Below are 18,276 nucleotides of genomic sequence, written 5' to 3'. Positions count from 1 at the left end.
CACACCATAAATTCCAAGCAGGGAACTGGTCATTTCATCTAAAACTATGTATGCATGGAGAGTTGTGTTGAAGATCACAAGAAGGGGAATATGGACTATAAGGGTTCCATACAACATTATATATCACAAATACATAAGTGGATGGTGGAGGACAGCCATTAAAGCAGTCAATAAAATCATGACAAGACAAGAGGAGCTGAATCAATGAGGAATAATAATTTGTTAATTATCATAACTCAAGAACTCAGAGTCAACCAATGTGATTATCAGGCATACTCTTCCAAACAAAAAAATACATCTATATTATCAGAATAATCTCTAGAACATATTTTCACAGAAAGTTTTAAACACAAAAATGTCACTTGTGTATTATTAAACTTGAAGCTGAAAACAACTGAAGGTCAGGACCATTACACCATTTTTCTCATTCAGTGATGCCAGAAGCGTCTAATGTTTCAGATGGTCTGATTCCAGTGCTGCCTGTCTTCTGTTCATATTGAATTTGTTATACAAAATTCATTTAATCTCTACTGTTCTGGAGTGTGCATTGGATATAAACTGATTTGGATTATTAACTATACTTTCTCTTGCTGTGCTTACTGATTTTTTTTAAAAAAGCTATTACTTGCAATCATTATTATACTTAAAGGGCACAGTTTCTTTTCATATTAGAACTGAAATCACAATATATTCAACAGTGAATTGCTCTTCCTGGACATAACTTTGACATGTCAGAATATCTTCAAAATGCACTATGTAGGAACTAAAATACATGACTCCATTACTACTTTATTCTCAGCCATCAATGCTATGATAAAAACTACTGTGGATTGCTAAATTATCTTCAGTCTGTTTCTTGTGAGCATAAGTTTTGATCTGCTTCAGCTAACTGAGAGCATAAATTTTGCAAAAGCTCATTAACAGGAACTTTAAAACGCCTGTAATTTTACATTCAAAGTTCTCTAGACAGTTTTTCCACACTGAGTTATATTATGGTAGTGACAGTTACTATCATTAAAAAATTCAAGTCAAGTTTAACTGTGGAACTGTAAATCCCCACCCTAATTTCTTCAAATCAGACTATTTTAAATATCCATAGGTGAAGTGAGAAATATATAAAGCTATCACAAGAAACAATATTTTCAACCTTTTTTATAAAGAAAAAATCAACCATTTGTTATTACCCTGAAAGACCTTCAGCAAAATTTCTTGATACAGCAGTTACTGTGACAAAGCAGTTTTTATTTTATTTTGCTTTGTTATTTGTTACGATAGTGACTACATTTGAAGATGTAAATAATTCCACAATGGCAATATGCAAAAAAGTCACATTTGTAGTTCTTCATAAGCTTCCCAGCAAGTCTTAGAGCTATTTAAAAAGTTATGTTTTCCAGCTAATCTACAAAAGAATTTCTTGAAATTAGACATTAATTTAGAAGCAACCTTTCAAATGAAAATGTAAATTACTTGTTATAATTTCTGTATGTGTAGCTGAGATAAATAGCATTTTTCATGATTGCATTCTATTACACTATATTAAGTTATGGCTTTAGAGGGAACTGAAATTTTTAGTTTATGAATCCCACTGTTCAAAAGATAAATGGGATCTTGCAGCTACAAAAACAGAGTGGACATGGAACAGTTAAACACTTGATTATTCAGCTTCAATTTGTCTGTTTTCCTATATGAAATTTGAGACTGTGACCAAATGCAACCAGTGAAATGAAAGAATATGTAAATGAAGAAGAAAATGTGAATAATAACTAACAGTTCTAAGCAGACAAGAACCAGAGGACACACTAGTAAAACTAGAGGACAAACCATGGAGATGAAAATGTAAATGACAGAAAATGAAGAAAATGAGAGAAGAGAGTACTGAAAAACAAGAGAGAGAAAGGAATATTTTTCCATTAGTGGTGACATAACTAGCAATGTCTTTTCCTTAGTGAAACAGAGCACCCAGCAGTTCACCTAACTTTGAACCTTCACTTTGCTCCTATATGGACAGCTGCATTTTCCTACATGTGGCATGATAAACCCCCTTAAAGACAATTAGTAACAAAATCAAGAGGGGTGCCTTACGTTAATCATTCAGTCATCAAATATATTAAGAAAAAAGATATGAAAGATATGAAAGTCATAAAATAAAGAAAAATCAAAATATTTTTGTTCAGTTGGTTATAAATAGTTGCAGCAGCTGCTTTCAAGATGAAATAGAACTTCAACTACTTTTATTTAATTAAGTTGTTCAGATATATAATCTCACTTCCACCTACTTGTGCTTTCCACTGCCACACAACAGAGTTCTCTGGGAAACAAGGAAGCAGAAAGCTAATGAAGTCTCTAGACAATTGTTTAGCTACTTTTAATTAAATATGCCAGCAACGAATTGGGATTTACTGAATATTCTTCCTCTTACACCTCAAAAACTTGGTATGATCCCAATAGTTCAGAAGAAAATTGTAAAACAGGGGGGAAAAAAAATCACACAAAAAAATCTTAGTAACTTTAGTAAAAATATAATCAAATATTTTATTATGAATATTATTATTATTTAATTCATTAATGAATGAGCTTTATTTCTAAGAGGCATGGGAGTTCTTCTTACAAGTACATACCTTTTCCATGATTCTTCAGTTGTATTTTTGACTTTAGCTAAGTTGATAAATATGTTTCATTGTTTTTAACAACAGTAATACAACAGGCTCTGGCTGTGCTAAATAAGCAATAGGTAGTATATGTAATGTGCAGTTACAATACAAGCAGACAAGATGGAGAACACATTTAAATTAGAAGCATTTGCTACCCAAATCCAGTTATTCTAAGAATCTGATTTGTCAGCAGGAAATTAATATTGGCTAGCAACATATTTTTCTTACTCTGAGATACTGGCTCCATATGCTGAATGATGACATCAAGTAATGCATACAATACCCAGAAGGAGATATCCAGCTTACATTCACTACTTATTCTAGAAGTACATGGAACATTTTCAATTGAAAACCATAGAACAAAAAATTGCCTGATTTATTATTCAACTCTAAAAGAATTGAAAGATAAGCTTTTGGGAGAACTCAGAATCAGTTTTCATCATATAGTTTTACATATAATAAAATAATAGCTTCATCATAATGCTTTTTGATGAAGCTGTGTGTTTTGGAGGTAATTTGATGGAAGAAGATTTCAGTCGAGTAATTTAGATTTCTTACAGACTAATTTTTACTGTGACAGAAAGGATAAAATAGATTCCTTAAATTGGTACAACAGAACATCTGAAGCGCTTTCCAGTGAAATTACTTGAAATTAATGCTTACTGATTTTGCAGTATCTAGTAATAGTTTTAGCACTAGCTTTATATAAGAGTATGCTTCTTTAAAGTCATTTTTCTAATCAGAGTACTTTGTATTCTATTCAGTACCTCTTTCTTACTCTTTGCTCACCAAGACTCTGAAAGACCTCAGTGAAATAATGCTCATACTACCTTCTGAATTCCAAATAAAATGCTGTATTATTATTATTATTATTATTATTATTATTATTATTATTATTATTAGCTTCAATTTTAAAATTCTTACTGGCGCATAAGAGGGGGGCAAGCTCATTCCCTGGCTACCTCTACTGCTCTGTAGACTCCTGGGTGTTGCCCTCTACACACGGTAACACACTATACCAAAGCGAAAAAACCTTTAGTTGGAATGCATTAAAGAAACTATCCATTAGGTATGGCTTCTCCAGTGGCAGTTAAATTACCGGCAATACATCCTTGTTCACCATTTCTGAAGTCTTTCCTAGGGCTTTGGACAAATACGATCACCTCTGCAAACAAACTTTTACCATTTCATCTCTGAATCTTCACGATTGACTAGAAGCCCACCAACTGTCATTGACTGCTAAATGTAAATGTAAAGGAAGACTGGCCTATATAGTTTCATCACAACATTAATACAACTGATAAAAAAGACTGCCTGTAAACACTGACAATTTTCTATTCACTGCCTTCTTTCTGTTCGTCTAAAATTACAGACATTATTTAACTTAAATGCCACAGGACGTGACAAGATCAGATCAAATTCACACTTGTTTTATTACCACTGTTTTGATTAATGCAAAAATTGCAAACAGAAGTATGATCTCTCCACTCCCTTCTTTTTCTTTCATAAGAGGCTAGTTTCTCCTTTAGCAAGTTCTGGAAAGGGAAACACTCCTATGCCTGCAGTTGGCAGGGGCGTGTCCCAGGTTACAATGATTTGCTGCTCTTTGTTGCTGCTTTCATACTTCATGGCCTATGTTAAGGGTGAAGTGAGTGTTTGTAATTAACACACCTGTCATTATGAAAATACTAATGATTCTTTGTTAAACCAAAAATTGATACTGGTTGCGAGCAAGAACCAAATACAGGGCCAGAGACTGGGAAATTTCAGCAGACACCTTTAAAACAGTTCACCAATTCTAATTGTTTTATTTTTGGACTGGAAAGATTTCAATCTCTAGTGTGGTCAGCCTGGTACATTTCACAGCACTAATTGTCATTTTAAAAAAGAAAAGTACAATGTAGAAAAACAGAATAGATTTTCTTCATTAAGATTAATTGGCACCATCAGTGAAGAGTCAGCACTTACCCTGTAATGGCCAATTCAACAAACATATGTCTAAGTGGCAAACCACACGCCATTACAATTCTGTAAACTCAGTTAATTGCTTCTTTTCAGGTTGCGGTCAGGCTCATTTTTATGACAGAGCTAAGCTTCATATTAAAAATAACTTAGATAATTCCCATTCCTTAAAATTTTATAGAGGATTTGTAGGCTGAAACACAAACATTTTTTATAAAGTACATACTGAAAAGTAAGCAATATAACAGCAACTGTACACTGCACACAGATATTCAGGGCAAAAGCTCTATTCTGCTCATCTGAAATAACTTCAATTCTGGTATAATTCAGTAGAATCCACCCATTATCCTTAGTTTATTTTCTTGACGGAGATTTACAAAATCTTACTAATCTTCCACAGAAACTGTTTTTCCACTTTAGATAAATATGTGCTTTATTTTTATTTTATTTTATTTTATTTTATTTTATTTTATTTTATTTTATTTTATTTTATTTTATTTTATTTTATTTTATTTTATTTTATTTTTCAATCGGCAATTTACACTTGCAATATTTTTGGAGGTTGAAATTACTGTTTCCAGATACTAGCTTTATATTGATTATCACAGTCTGTTTACCCCCTTTGTGATTTGCACATGTGAGTAGTTCACGCTGACATGGGGGGAGGGGGAAGTTATAAATATTTGTTAGTTTTTTCCAGAGATTACAGAATATACTCTTAAAGTATGTGAACCAAGGTCTACATTATGTTGCAGATATCAGAATTAGTTGGAGATTATGACTTTCAGTGTAAACACAAGGATTATTTATTTCTGCATCACAAAATTGCACAGCAGCTTGGTAATACAGCTTTAAGGAGTAATTTTAAAAGAGATCCACAGTAAAACCCTGTCATATTGGTGAAGAGTAGACAGAAGATAATGGAAATCCAAATTATGGTGACAACAGCTCTTAGAAGGTTAGGGCTTTTTTAGAGGAAATTCTGGACAGTCTTGTCTAGAAGTGGAACAAACAGTCAAAATCTAAAAAGATTTTACAAACCAGAATTTTATCAGAAGCTTTGCCCTGTGGATAGCTCCTGCTTGCCATCTGTGAGGTTTAATGCACTCTGGCAATTCTGAGTGCTACCCAAAGGCAACAGGTAGCTGGCCTTCTAAAGATTTGCATCCAGACAGCTCCAGACAGCAGGCTTTTGGTTGTCCAGTCCCTAGACTAGAACCAACGTGAATTAGATATTTTTGTTATTGTAGACAGTTTTTTACTCATGCAATCTAAGGGGATATAACATTGCTCAGATAAAATTACAACTGTGTTCTGGTTATATATGCAATTGGCATGTGTGCTTGTTTAATTTTAATTAGGTACTAACATGAGAAACCATGTTTCCCATTTAGTTTAAGGTTTCTTCTATTGTAAAGTTTCACAACAACCAGATAACCTGAATGACAGTCTATCATTGTACTGCATTTCTGGTTTGACAAATAAAGTTTGAGCTTCTATATCAAATGGTAATCTTTCAAACTCTGGTAAGAATTAACAGGTGCATGTTTTTCAGTTGACAACTGAGAAACAAAATACCACACCCATGTAAGTGACCTCCACATTGGCTTCAGGAACAAAATATATGACACTGTGTGGGAAGTAATATTAATCTGCCAGCAATTAGTGATCTCCATTGTGAACTGCATATTTGCAGATACTGAATTATGCACCCACAATATTATCCAATTTATAAGCATGGTGATTTTACTCTTTCCTTGAATTCCACAGCAATTAAGCTTTCATTTCTAACATGACAGACAACATATTTAAAATTAATAACAAACAAACAATAGAAATTACATTCCCAAAAATCTGAAAAAGAAACAGGAAAAATTGGAGTTTTTTGATTATGCTCTAAAGATGGAGGATTATCTTTCCACTAAAGAAAATATAACAGGAGTTTCCACAGAATTTTATTTCAGATATTCAACATTTTCTACTAGAAAACATTATTTCTGAAAATAAATATCAGACATGCACCAAGACATAGAAACTGAGCTAGCATCTGACCACATAATAAACCTGTGGCACACTTGGAACAAAAGCTTTACTTCCATATTCCAAGCCAGTTCATTGAGCACTGATGCTATTTGCAGTACACTCGCTGTTTAAAATACTATAGAAGCATCTAAAGTCAAACACAGATCTTGCTAGCAGTACTAGAGCACATTTTATTAATTTCATTTATTCATTGATCTATTCAAAATTATGTTAAGAAAACATCATGTGCTTATGAAACTATTTAGTACAACTATAAGTTAATTCCTAGCAGAGTAGAACATAAAATAATTTACTACTAATTAAAGCACTCATTTTCTTGGACATCATCTTGCTTCCCAGTACACACTCCAACAAAATGGATAACCAGAATCATCAGATTCTTAGCAAAAGTATCCGAATCTTGATTATGACTTTTTTTTCTATAGAAATTATACTGATGAAACACAAGTTTCTGCATTGCAACAGAAGACAAACAGAATGCGATCCTTTAAAAAGATAATCTAGAATTTTCTAATGTATATAAAATATATATTCTAATATAATAAAAAAAAATTACCTGGATCTTCTATAGATAAGTTCTTTGTCAACCACTGAACAATGTCTGAACCTAGGAACAAAGAAACAGACATTTTTAGATTTATATATTTTCCTATTCTTCTATTCCCTAGATCTATTAATATTATTCTGAGTGTAAAAGAAATTACTACCTTTTGCTCAGTTTGTCTAAAATAATCAAGACCATTATGTTACTTTTTAAATTTATTTTTTAGTTTCTCCACAGCTTTGGCCAAAGTAACATACTGCTCTTTCCTTTCCTTAGGTCAAGACTCATAAAACACAGAAATGTCAGATAACATCCTACAGTTTAAAAAGATATTATTGCAAAATTTACATTAAAATCACTCTTTTAGAAGTCTGTATGACAGTTTCCCCACATTTCAAATTAGGTGTCAAATGAAGCCTAGGAAAAGTAAATGCAACACAGATGATTTTGCAATATATGACATTACATGCTGCAGGCCATCTCTGATGAAAGACCTCCTTGGGACTATATTATGAGCTCATTTTAGGACCTCAATTGTATTCAGCTTAGTCTTCTGACTTTTTATCTTCAGCTCTTGATAAAAATTATTTTTCTGTGGTGTTGAAGCCCTTTCCTTACCACTCCAGACACTGTATTTCTTTATCCCTGCATTTACTGCCTATCCATTTCTTTGTATTTCATTTCTTTCACTTATCTTAAGGCCATATGTTACTGTTGTCCTCTTAACAACTCTGATACCAGACTCCTTGTTGTGTTTTACAACGAGAATTCTTCCAACTCTACCTCCTGCTTTCTAACTCTCTCTTGGCTGTGCACTTCCTATCACACTTCACACTTTCTTTACCAAGCCAAGCTGAAGGATGTCTCATTTTTCAGACTGCAAGCTGCAGTTGGACTTCACCATTCTGAACATACTGAATTACAAAACAGATTATGAAGCAGTTTGGCAGACAAAAAAAAAAAAAAAAAAAGACATTCATGATTTAAGCAACTTTAAAAACAAAAACTGGCCCAGGGGAAAACATACTCTAGACAGTTGGAGGTGATGTGCACGTTCTCTGTGCTGCAGAACGTCTCTATTTCAGATAAGCAATCTAAAAGAGAGACATGTCCAATTTTTAAGTTTCCTTTTCCATTTCTAAGCAACCTTCATTTTTTAAAAAGAAACATAAATGTAAAAAATGAAAAGATCATCAAAATCAACAAAAAACAACAAAATCAATGTGAGAAAAATCAAAATAACAAAACCTAAAAAATGGACATTAATATAAAATATTAGAATCTGCAGATTTCCTCATCACTCTTTGGACTCAGATTTCTTCCTGTAGTTCTAATAGTGCATTATTTTTTTTTATCTTTGTAATGCAAGGCATATGAGGCACTAATAAACCAATTCAGAAAAGAAAGAAAATCTATTTTTACTCTCTTAATTGCAAAAAATAAAATTTTGTTGCTTCTATAAGATTTATGAACAGTTTTATCATGTATTTTAGAAAGCCTAGCTGATTCTAATATAACTTTTTGTGTGCATTCACATTAATAAATTGATTATGTAGCAATGAAAACTGTGGAGATTTTACAACCGTCTCCAGAGAAAGATTTTCATTACTCTATTACAGCTAAATTTTGATAGATTAAACTTCAATGGCAAAATTTCTCATAGTATTTACACTGAATTATTTATTAAGTGAAGCAAGCTACCTTTGCATGCTCTTAGTGTTGGACATATACAGAATGTTTCAGATGGATATTCCTACCTCAAGATATTATATTTTCATGTATGTTTATAGACACCATTCCTTATTTTTATTCATATGATGTTTATGAAGCTGATGTTGAAGGATGCATTTTAGCTCAGTGTAAGAGAAAACTTCATAGATCAATGACACATTTCCAAGCTTAAACATTTATTTCCATTAGCTAAACTGAGAAATAATCAGCCCTAAATATTTCCCTAAACCATCAAAGGTCAGAGGAAAATGTCATCAGAGAAACAACATAGAATTTTTTTTTAAACTTTTGTTTCCTTCAAATCCCTCACGTACCCTATGGGAAAAAATTTTCTACTTTTTATCTCACCTTGAAATGCTTCATTTCTCTTCACCTCCCCTGAACACTCTCCTACAGTGACATATTACAAATCTTAGCCCTCAGCTCCAGGCTTTTTTGTACGTGATCTACACATCAGAAATTTCACCTCCATATGTTACACTGTCTTCTAAATAACAGTGGGAAAAAGGATTGCTTGACAACTATAGTATCTGTTTCTGAAATATCACTACCATTCTATATTATTTTATAATGAAGCCATTTCCCTGGTGCCAAAAGCCTGAACAGCAGTTTAAGTCAGATATCACACTTGAACACGCTGCATGATATGGATGACAAAAGCTCAGGCCAATAAATATTAACATTTATGTACTCTCTGTCTATTGTGAAGGGCATTCAAATGAAGCAAAGCTGCAAGTAGTTTGTCACATCACAAGTGAGAAATTTATAGTCCATATTCAGTTTTTGTCAGTTGCTTAAGGTGGCAGTCACTGGTAATGCACAATAACAAATACTCTGTAATAACATTTTCTAAGGAGATTCACAGCTGAAATTCCCCAGGTCTCCCTGTCTCACTTTTGGGAGGCAGCTAAAGGGGAAGTTTGCTGTTAGATCTCTAACGTTTAAGAGACCTTACAGACCAACCACTAATTCAATTTTGAAATCCAGCAACCCTCACCTCTCATGCAAATTCCTGCATCAAATACAACTTAACAATATGAAGGGATAATCCTCAGAAAACTTTAGAAAATGTTTCCAGCCAACCAGATAAAGGAAATAAAATTCACAAGATCTTACCCAAGTCCTCAAATACGAAAGACTTTCCCATTTATAAAAGACAGCCACAAAAATACATAAAATGCATCTGTTGAAAAACCAACTGGTGATTAATTTTAAATGAAGCAGTCCGAAAATAGCAGTTGCTGAAGCTGTCACGACAAGATCTTAAGGATTCACCAGGGCAGTGCTAATGTTATCTTTCAAGAATAAAACCTTTAATTTAAACAAGGCTCTGCAGAATACATTTAAAAAAGGTGTTGATTCTAAGTTCCAACAAAATTAATGGGAATTATAGATTTATTTTTCGTTATGCAGGGATGCAATGAGCCGCATAACCTCTGCTCTGACCAGAAAGATGTTTAACTAGATCTGCAAAATCAAATTAATATTAAAATGCTCTATTATTTTAAAAATTCAAAATGCATTTATCTGAGGAGCATTATAATTCTAAGTGCACTTTGTTCACCAGAATCACAAACCATGAGCCCCATGAGAAATGTAACTGAGCTATACTGATCTGCCATTTCACAAGAAAACAGGTTTGATCATGCAAAAATATATATTATTTTACTGCTAACATCTAGCTATTGTAACTGAATTCTATTCATTTTTTCACTTGTAGTCTTCAGAGTATTTACATAGACTGAAGTACATGGGAAGTTTTCTGCATTCCTCATACCAAGAGAAAGGATTTTGCTGATGAAAAGCCAGCAAAGACTGTATATGCATGAAGGCTTTTGTCATCCGAACTCAAGGTAACCTAATCATTGCAGAGTATTTCCTTTACTGTAAGCCAGGAGGCAGGGTTTGCCCAGAAGCTGCATGTTTGCTGAACTTGCTTAACACTAAGTTGTAGAAACCTGGAGAACAACTTACTGTAGGGAAAGTTTAATAAAGATGACACACAAGGTATCAGTTTCTAAATTTATGACAAAATGATTGCTACTAACTTAATAAAGTACGATCACTGCCTTTCTATTGGTTTATTAGTTTACTTTTAGTCGGAAGAAAAGGGACAAGTGTAATTTTGGTTTCTTTCTTCAATAATGTTGCTTTGTCACAGTGGGTGAAATACTACAAGAAAATAAATTTAGTTGTTGGGACACACTTCAAAATCCTTGCTCATGTCTGAAAAAAATAAAAGAAACATAGGCAAATGTAGTATTCATCATTTATTCAGAAATTGGAAATAGAAACTGGATGTAGATCAGTTTCTCAGCACCCGCACTGCTTTGCTCTTCACCCACTCACATAAATTGCTCTCTGATGGAGCTGGACACTGTGAGAAAGCGTCTTCACTGATGAACAGGAGATGATCTACATTCTACCTGAAGTTTTCATGGTCACAAACAAAAGTGCAGGCTATCCCTGAATTATTTCACCATAAAAATTTTAGAGTTTCTTTTTTTCTTTCTGAGAAATATAGTTTGTGTATCGATTCTGCATGCATACATCTGAAAGAAATCAAGTACCATACAAATTTTATGGCAGAAGGGCTGAGAGAAAATAAGCATTGGCTGCCAACTCTCACTGCCAACTCTTTTGATACACTTAAAGTTCTAAATATATTTTTCCATACTTGCATCCATATTGATTTATTTTCAGACTATTTTTTCCTTATGTGGATCACGGGAAAGCAAAAAGGTTGACATCAGACACTTGGTAGGGCTATGGATAGAAAAGTAAACAATAAAAAGGTGTGGGGAGTCCTTTCTAAGGCTTGCAGTGGTTCTTGAAGAAATAATGAGTTATTTCATCTTAAGTTACAGCTCCAGCCAGTGCTAAACTGGATTTCAGTCTAAAAAAAATAAAATAAAAAAGAATACGAGGATGCTTTCATTGCTTTCTACCTTGAATTTTTACTTAATAGCTTTTATTTTCTATATTCCTGTGGATTACTGAAAGACACATTCATAGACTTAAACCAGTATCATGGTCTAACATAAGTGGCAATAGAGCTGAATTTGTAATAATTTGAATACACTGCTGATTACATTTACATATTTAACATACTGACCTCTACTGTTTAAATATGCTGGCTTATAGAAGAAAGACATCACTTATCAAAGTGCTGCTTGATTAATGAAATTTGCATCTAAACTTTCACACATCTATTTCTGCCACTTTCTCTTTTAAATTACTGTTAAAAACAAATGCATAAGCTTACTCTTTTGACTTATTACAATTCAAGTTGTTACACACATCTGCTGTAGTCCCTTTACTCCTCCACGAGGCTTGTAGCTAGCTGCAGATTTAAAAACCATATTTTAATAATACTCCTAACTGTACAGAGAATGCAAAATATTTTAATGAATCTGCTCAAGCACACACACACAAACAAAATACAGTTTTCTGGATTAAAAGCAATATAAGCTGCAAGGATTTCTCTCTTTTTTTTTTTTTTTTTTTCCCCAGTGTAAATTTGCAGAAATACTCTTGAGTGAATCATCTTTTTGCTTTGAATGGGGCCATTTCATTCCAAGCTCCAAACAATATTCAAAAACACTCAAGCCTAGAATGACAGAAAGACACATTCTTCTGCATAGCACAGCCATGTGAAGAATAATACATTCTTTGATGTTGTCCAGTTACTAAATCTCTGCTTCAAAGAAGAAAATCCATTTACTTTCATATTGCAAAAGAGCTAATATAAGATGTGAAAATTCTCTCCTAACTCTCATACCTGCATGAAAACACTTACTGGTGCTGATCAACAAATTCCAGTAATGTGAATTCTGCAGTTACCCCCTGCTCCATATCCAAGCTTCAGAACAAAAAATCTGTTCAATAAACACAAAAAAAAGCAACTAGTGTAATCATGGCTGTGCATCTGCACCCACCCTTTCTTCTAACAGCACAGATACAAACAGGACCACACTTTCTCCAAACTAAAGGAACAGCAGCATTGTTCCACAAACATTTGTCTCTAAAGTTTCTCAAAAGACATGCTCTAGTCAGATCTCTTCAACAGCCACAAGTGACTGTTCTAAAGATGACTGTAGCTGTGCGTAATTGGCAACATACCAGTAACCACAGATGGGACCTCTATAATCCCAAAGCTGTTATAATAAGCACTAAAGATTAGCATCTTGCTGAAAAACCCTGCTTCATGCTAAACATTTTCAAGACAAAAATGATGCCGTTTAGAAAAACTGTGTGCACACAGATTTCTACAGTAAAGAAATTTTTATGCTTTCTTTCAATATGTTGTAAAGCAATGTGATCTTGTTTGCCTATCAAAAAAATATCAGTGTTCAGATGACACAGATAAGGAAAAGATTATTTTGTCCATTCCTTTGGCAGCAAAAATTTACAATTCTTTCTAAGTAAAAACTAACTGTGGGGGGAAAAAAAAAAAAAGAATTAGGAAATATAAGTAAAATTCTTACCACTATAAGGTATTTTTGTGAAAGCTTCACCACCAAACAGACAAAAGAAAAAGCCTTAATTCTAAAATACTTCACATATACTGCAATCAAATCTTCTGAAGTCTGAGATGAGCAAGGAGCCCAGGAGGATTTTTAATGAGACTTGCTTGATTTTCTGTATGTAAAAATATTAAATAATGATAAAAGATTAAAAGCTAAGTGACTTAAAGTTCTCTCATCCATATGACCTATCCATGATCCATGTTCTCCTGTCAACCAGTTCTGAGAGAGGAAATATTCAATACACTTGGGTAATACTAAGGGAGAAAAAGATGAGAATTCAGAAACCCGTCATAGTCTCCTTTCCTGATTATGTTCAGGAACTCTCAAGCTAAATCCCATCCTCTGATTTGCATCAGCCTTCATATGGAGGGCAGGAAACCTCCAAACACCTGTCAACACCTGACAGTGCAACTGTCTATCACTCTTCCACATGACTGTGCACTGAACAACTCAACAGGCAATGAAGCTGTAATGCAACCTCTGTCTCAACCTCACATGAACCCCATGTGCAGGTGTGGGCCTAGCCACCAGCCAAGAGTACAAACTCTCTTTTGTCTCCCACTGTCTGCTATTTCTGATATTTCCTGAAGCACAGTCATACATACAATACAACTGGCAAAAAAAAATTCAAAGCTACACTTTAGCTTACACTTAAAACCTTACTAGCTTTCTGCAGTGATGTCATCACAAACTGCAGCTTCTGACCTCTCAGTTTTTCCTAAGATGCATATTATCATTAGTCAAACATTCTTTCTGTCATATACACATCAGCAACTGTCTTCAAGTTACACATTAATAATCTCTAAAATGCAGGAAAAGCTGCCTGAGATTTTTATATTACCTGAGATTTTTATATTACCAGTTTGAAAATGGTGGTTAAATACCATTTTCAGGTCCAACAAAAAGACACTGTAAAAATCTTTAGCATGCCATTACTTCAAACAATTCTGTATTTTTTTCATATTTTCACTTACATATGTCTAAAGAGATATTGCATTTTCCATCTGAAATGGTTCTTCTAATTCTTACCATACTGCGCCCCAAAGACACCCACACACAGATGGCAATGGAAGGAAGTGAAGCAGCTATGTAATTTTTACTAGGCACTTCACATCCATAGAGGAAAATCCTGAAGTTCTCATTCAGGGGTAGCAGAAGTACACATGTAAGCAATATATCATTTGTCTTACAATTCTGACTGCAGGAAAAAAGCCGGTGGAGACAGAGTGACTTATTGTTTTGATGTTTGCCCAGCAATAATGTCAATGTGATTCCTTCATCACAAAGAGCTCCCATACAACAACAGTTCATTTATACAGCTGGTCTGGAAACAGGTTTTTTCATTACTGCTATTTCAAAACACTCTTTCAGTGACTCATGCTCTTACTCTTCTCTATGTTTAAGAATGAAAACTGATGCTGAAAAAAAACCCAAACCTTTTTGATAATTATGTATTTACTGAATCACCCAAGTTGTTTTATTAAGTTATTCTGAATAACCTTCAAGGGCAGGTAATGATGCTGAATACAACAGCATACAGTGATTTTATGCAGCAACTGCTGATACAAGCTGGAAAACTGAATATAAAGACTGCAAAAATTCCAAGAGAACTTGCTCTTTAGCTAGTCATTCTCACAGCTGCAGAAATATTCACAGTGCATAATTTCATTCATGATAAAACTCTAATAATTTCATTCATAGAAAACTCTACCACAGAAGCTATGGTAGAGCAACTGCACAAAATACTTGCATTCAAAGACAGCACCCAATGTGAGGGCATCAGCTATAACAAATAGTCCCAAAACAGAAATTTAATGCTGAACTGCCAAAAAACTTTAGGATTAAAACACTTTCTTTTTGCCGAAGTAGTCATCTTTCCCTTTTTTCTTTTCTTTTCTTTACTTTTTTTTTCTTTTTTTTTCCCCCTCTCATGTGCTTTAAAACATATAGATACTACTGTTTCAGGATATTCAGCAAAGACTAGCTGTTTCTCAGCTAATAGCAATAAGTACATAATATAAGATATGATAAAGTTTGCTGAAACTGAGCAGAAACATTCATACCTAAACCCAATACTCAATTGCTACACCAGAAGCATAACAGAATCACAGAATGGCTTGGGTTGGAAGGGACCTCAAGGATCATCAAGTTCCAGTTCCCTGTAAACTTTGCTCAAGGCTTCTTTTTTACTACTTGAAATACAAAATATTCTAGCATTCAATAGACCATAGAAAATTCAAATGAATTTCTATTTTTGATTAAGCTGTGCTGGATGGTTTTGTACTGTTTCCTCCAGACCCATGGCTATTTTAATACTGCTGTGTCTCAGAGTTTACACATCAAAGATCTGCTGTAAGGCTACATTTTTCAAAATGAAAAAGGAATGAATCACAATTTCAACTACCTATCGTTTGGACCATTTGACTGGCTGAAAATCTAATCCCATTCAGCTTTTACCAAAATATGGAATTGTTTCAAGACTTCATTATGCTCAGGTGCTTGGTGTAGTAAAACTCATTTACACTGCACACAGAATGAGCTGCTGGAAATAAAATTGATATTGATGCTTCCACCAAATTCAGTATATTTTTCATTTGCAGCCTTTCATCTTTATTTAGACATTATGAATTAACTTATTCTCAATATCAATAATTGCACTGTTCTCCTGACTGTGTCTTTTCTCATAGCAGTGAAAATTTCAGTTCTTTTCATGGTAGTTCCCTACACATGCACTTCAGCTGTTTGATCACAATGAAGGAAAATGGTATTGTCTCTTCAAGATTATTCCTAAAGAAATGTAATGTGTACTGACAACCAAAATTCTCTAGCATGATTTATCTGTCAGTGTACATTTATGAAAAATTTAAATAGACATGAACTATCATTTTAATATGCAATCAACAGTTCTTCAGTTTAAGATATCCTTAATCATACCATACTCAACAGGTACATTACGTCATATAAATTTGAAAATTGAAGCATGGCAAATGCTCATATATGCCAATTTCTTTCAAAAAATTGTGCTCCCTCAAATCACAGTAAACTTAACATACGAGCTTACAGAAAATAAATTCCTCTACATTTTAGTCCACTAAGTTCACTCCTGTGCTGATGAGTTTTCCTGGGGACATTCACATTAGCATTTCTGAGATATTAATTGCAGCTTTGTATCTAGTACCAGCTCTTTAATATTTTCACATGAATTGAAAAGCAGTTTTTGTACTCAGTAACATTTAAACAAGTGTCTCTTAGAAGCAAAGCATTTTATTTTCCAGCAGTATCAGCTTCTGATAGCAGCCATGAAGCCATCATGAACGGCTCCAGTTTAGGATCATTTCTCAGTGTCTGGACAACAGTGACCACTGCAAAAAACACCTGGCTTCTCCCATCCTTACTTTCACATTCACTGTGTCCATGACTATCATTTGATATATTAATCCATTGGCTTCCAAAGAATAATTGGAAGTTTATGTGAGAGTAGGAGAGAGCTATTTTCAGCCACATATTATCAGGAAGAGGAAGAAAAATAAAACAAAAAATTTTCTGAATAATGTTGGACCACTAGTCTGTGGTGTAAATGTTTGTATGTAAGAAGGAGGTATATTTACCTCTATTCTAAAGATAATAGTTGCCCATAACATGCTGTGGATTCAGACGATCGAGAGAACAGAAAAGTGCATTGAAAGGATCTACCTGTAAATATGGTATAATAGATAATATTTTGCATCTTGAAGCATGTATTCTATTCATAATATTTTAGTGAGCACATTCATGTTATATTTCATGAGATGGGATGGTGCCCTACTGTGAACACAGAATGGGTCTTTTACAACTTAATCTCGTGAGTACAAAAGCTCTTGTGAGGATGAGGCTGAAGCTTTTTTTTTTTTTTTTTTCCTTATTCACAAAATGCAGAGAAAAAATTAAGTTCATATGGTTGCCTAGCAGTATGCAGTGACGTCAATACTACTTTTAGCACCTGTTGAGTCTTCACTGTTTACACTGTCAGAGTTAAGAACCTTTTAATGAATCATACATAAAAGTATTTACAGATGTATCTAAAGCAGCAGTTCTGATCCTCTTTTTCCCACCTTCCATACACATACTTATATGTTAGTTTACCTCTTTAGTTATTATTTTAAGACCTGCACATATTTTATCCAAAATTGTTGATGGACATTTCTTCCCTAAGCATCAATAACAGACTCAGGAATAGATCACATATTTTTACCTTGGGAAAATAAAAGTATGATCAGTTAAATAAATAGATAAATAAATAAAATAATGATAATAATAATAATAACAAGAACAAAAGCAAACAAACAAACAAAAAAAACATAATACAAATTCAATACCTTCATTGGACTGACTCCAGTATGTCCATGTCTCGCTTGTACTGAGGAGTCCAGAACTGGTCTCCAGTCTTCCAGGTGTGACCTCACCATAGAGGATACAAGAAGGATCACTTCACTCAGCCTAGTGATTAAACTACTCCTAATGCATTAGTCTTTTCCGTATCAAAGGCACTTTGCTGGCTCATCTTCAGCTTGGTGCCCTTTTCTACCATGCTGCCTTCCAGCTGGGTGGCACCCAGCAGGTACTACCACTGTGTGAGGATGTGCCTTCCCTCACATAGAACTCTGTAGTTCTTACTGAACTTAATAAGGCTCCTGCCAACTCATTTCTCCAGGCTGTGAAAGTCCCAAACACTAACAGCTAGTAAAACATGGCACCTATGGATGTCACAACACACACAAACATGACCGCAATCCAAACCAATCAGGAAGATTCAGAAGTATTTGTTCAGCTCAGATTC

General features: G+C 33.9%; 1 protein-coding gene across 23 annotated transcripts in view; it reads right to left on the bottom strand.

The window, feature by feature from the left end:
• The window catches only part of RGS7 (regulator of G protein signaling 7), a 211,448-nt gene that overhangs the window by 88,619 nt on the left and 104,553 nt on the right, over positions 1–18,276 (bottom strand). For all 23 annotated transcript variants that reach the window (XM_015857784.3, XM_085541275.1, XM_085541284.1 and 20 more), the window contains one exon: positions 7,213–7,263. In XM_015857784.3, coding sequence (XP_015713270.1) covers positions 7,213–7,263 — 51 coding nt within the window. The remainder of the gene's footprint in view (positions 1–7,212; positions 7,264–18,276) is intronic.

Source organism: Coturnix japonica, chromosome 3 (assembly GCF_054131305.1).
Source record: "Coturnix japonica strain WE chromosome 3, WE-NBRP24, whole genome shotgun sequence".
In the NCBI taxonomy this organism is placed as follows: domain Eukaryota; kingdom Metazoa; phylum Chordata; class Aves; order Galliformes; family Phasianidae; genus Coturnix; species Coturnix japonica.
The sequence above is the reverse complement of the archived record's forward strand: the minus strand, read 5'-3'. Positions and strand labels throughout refer to the sequence as shown.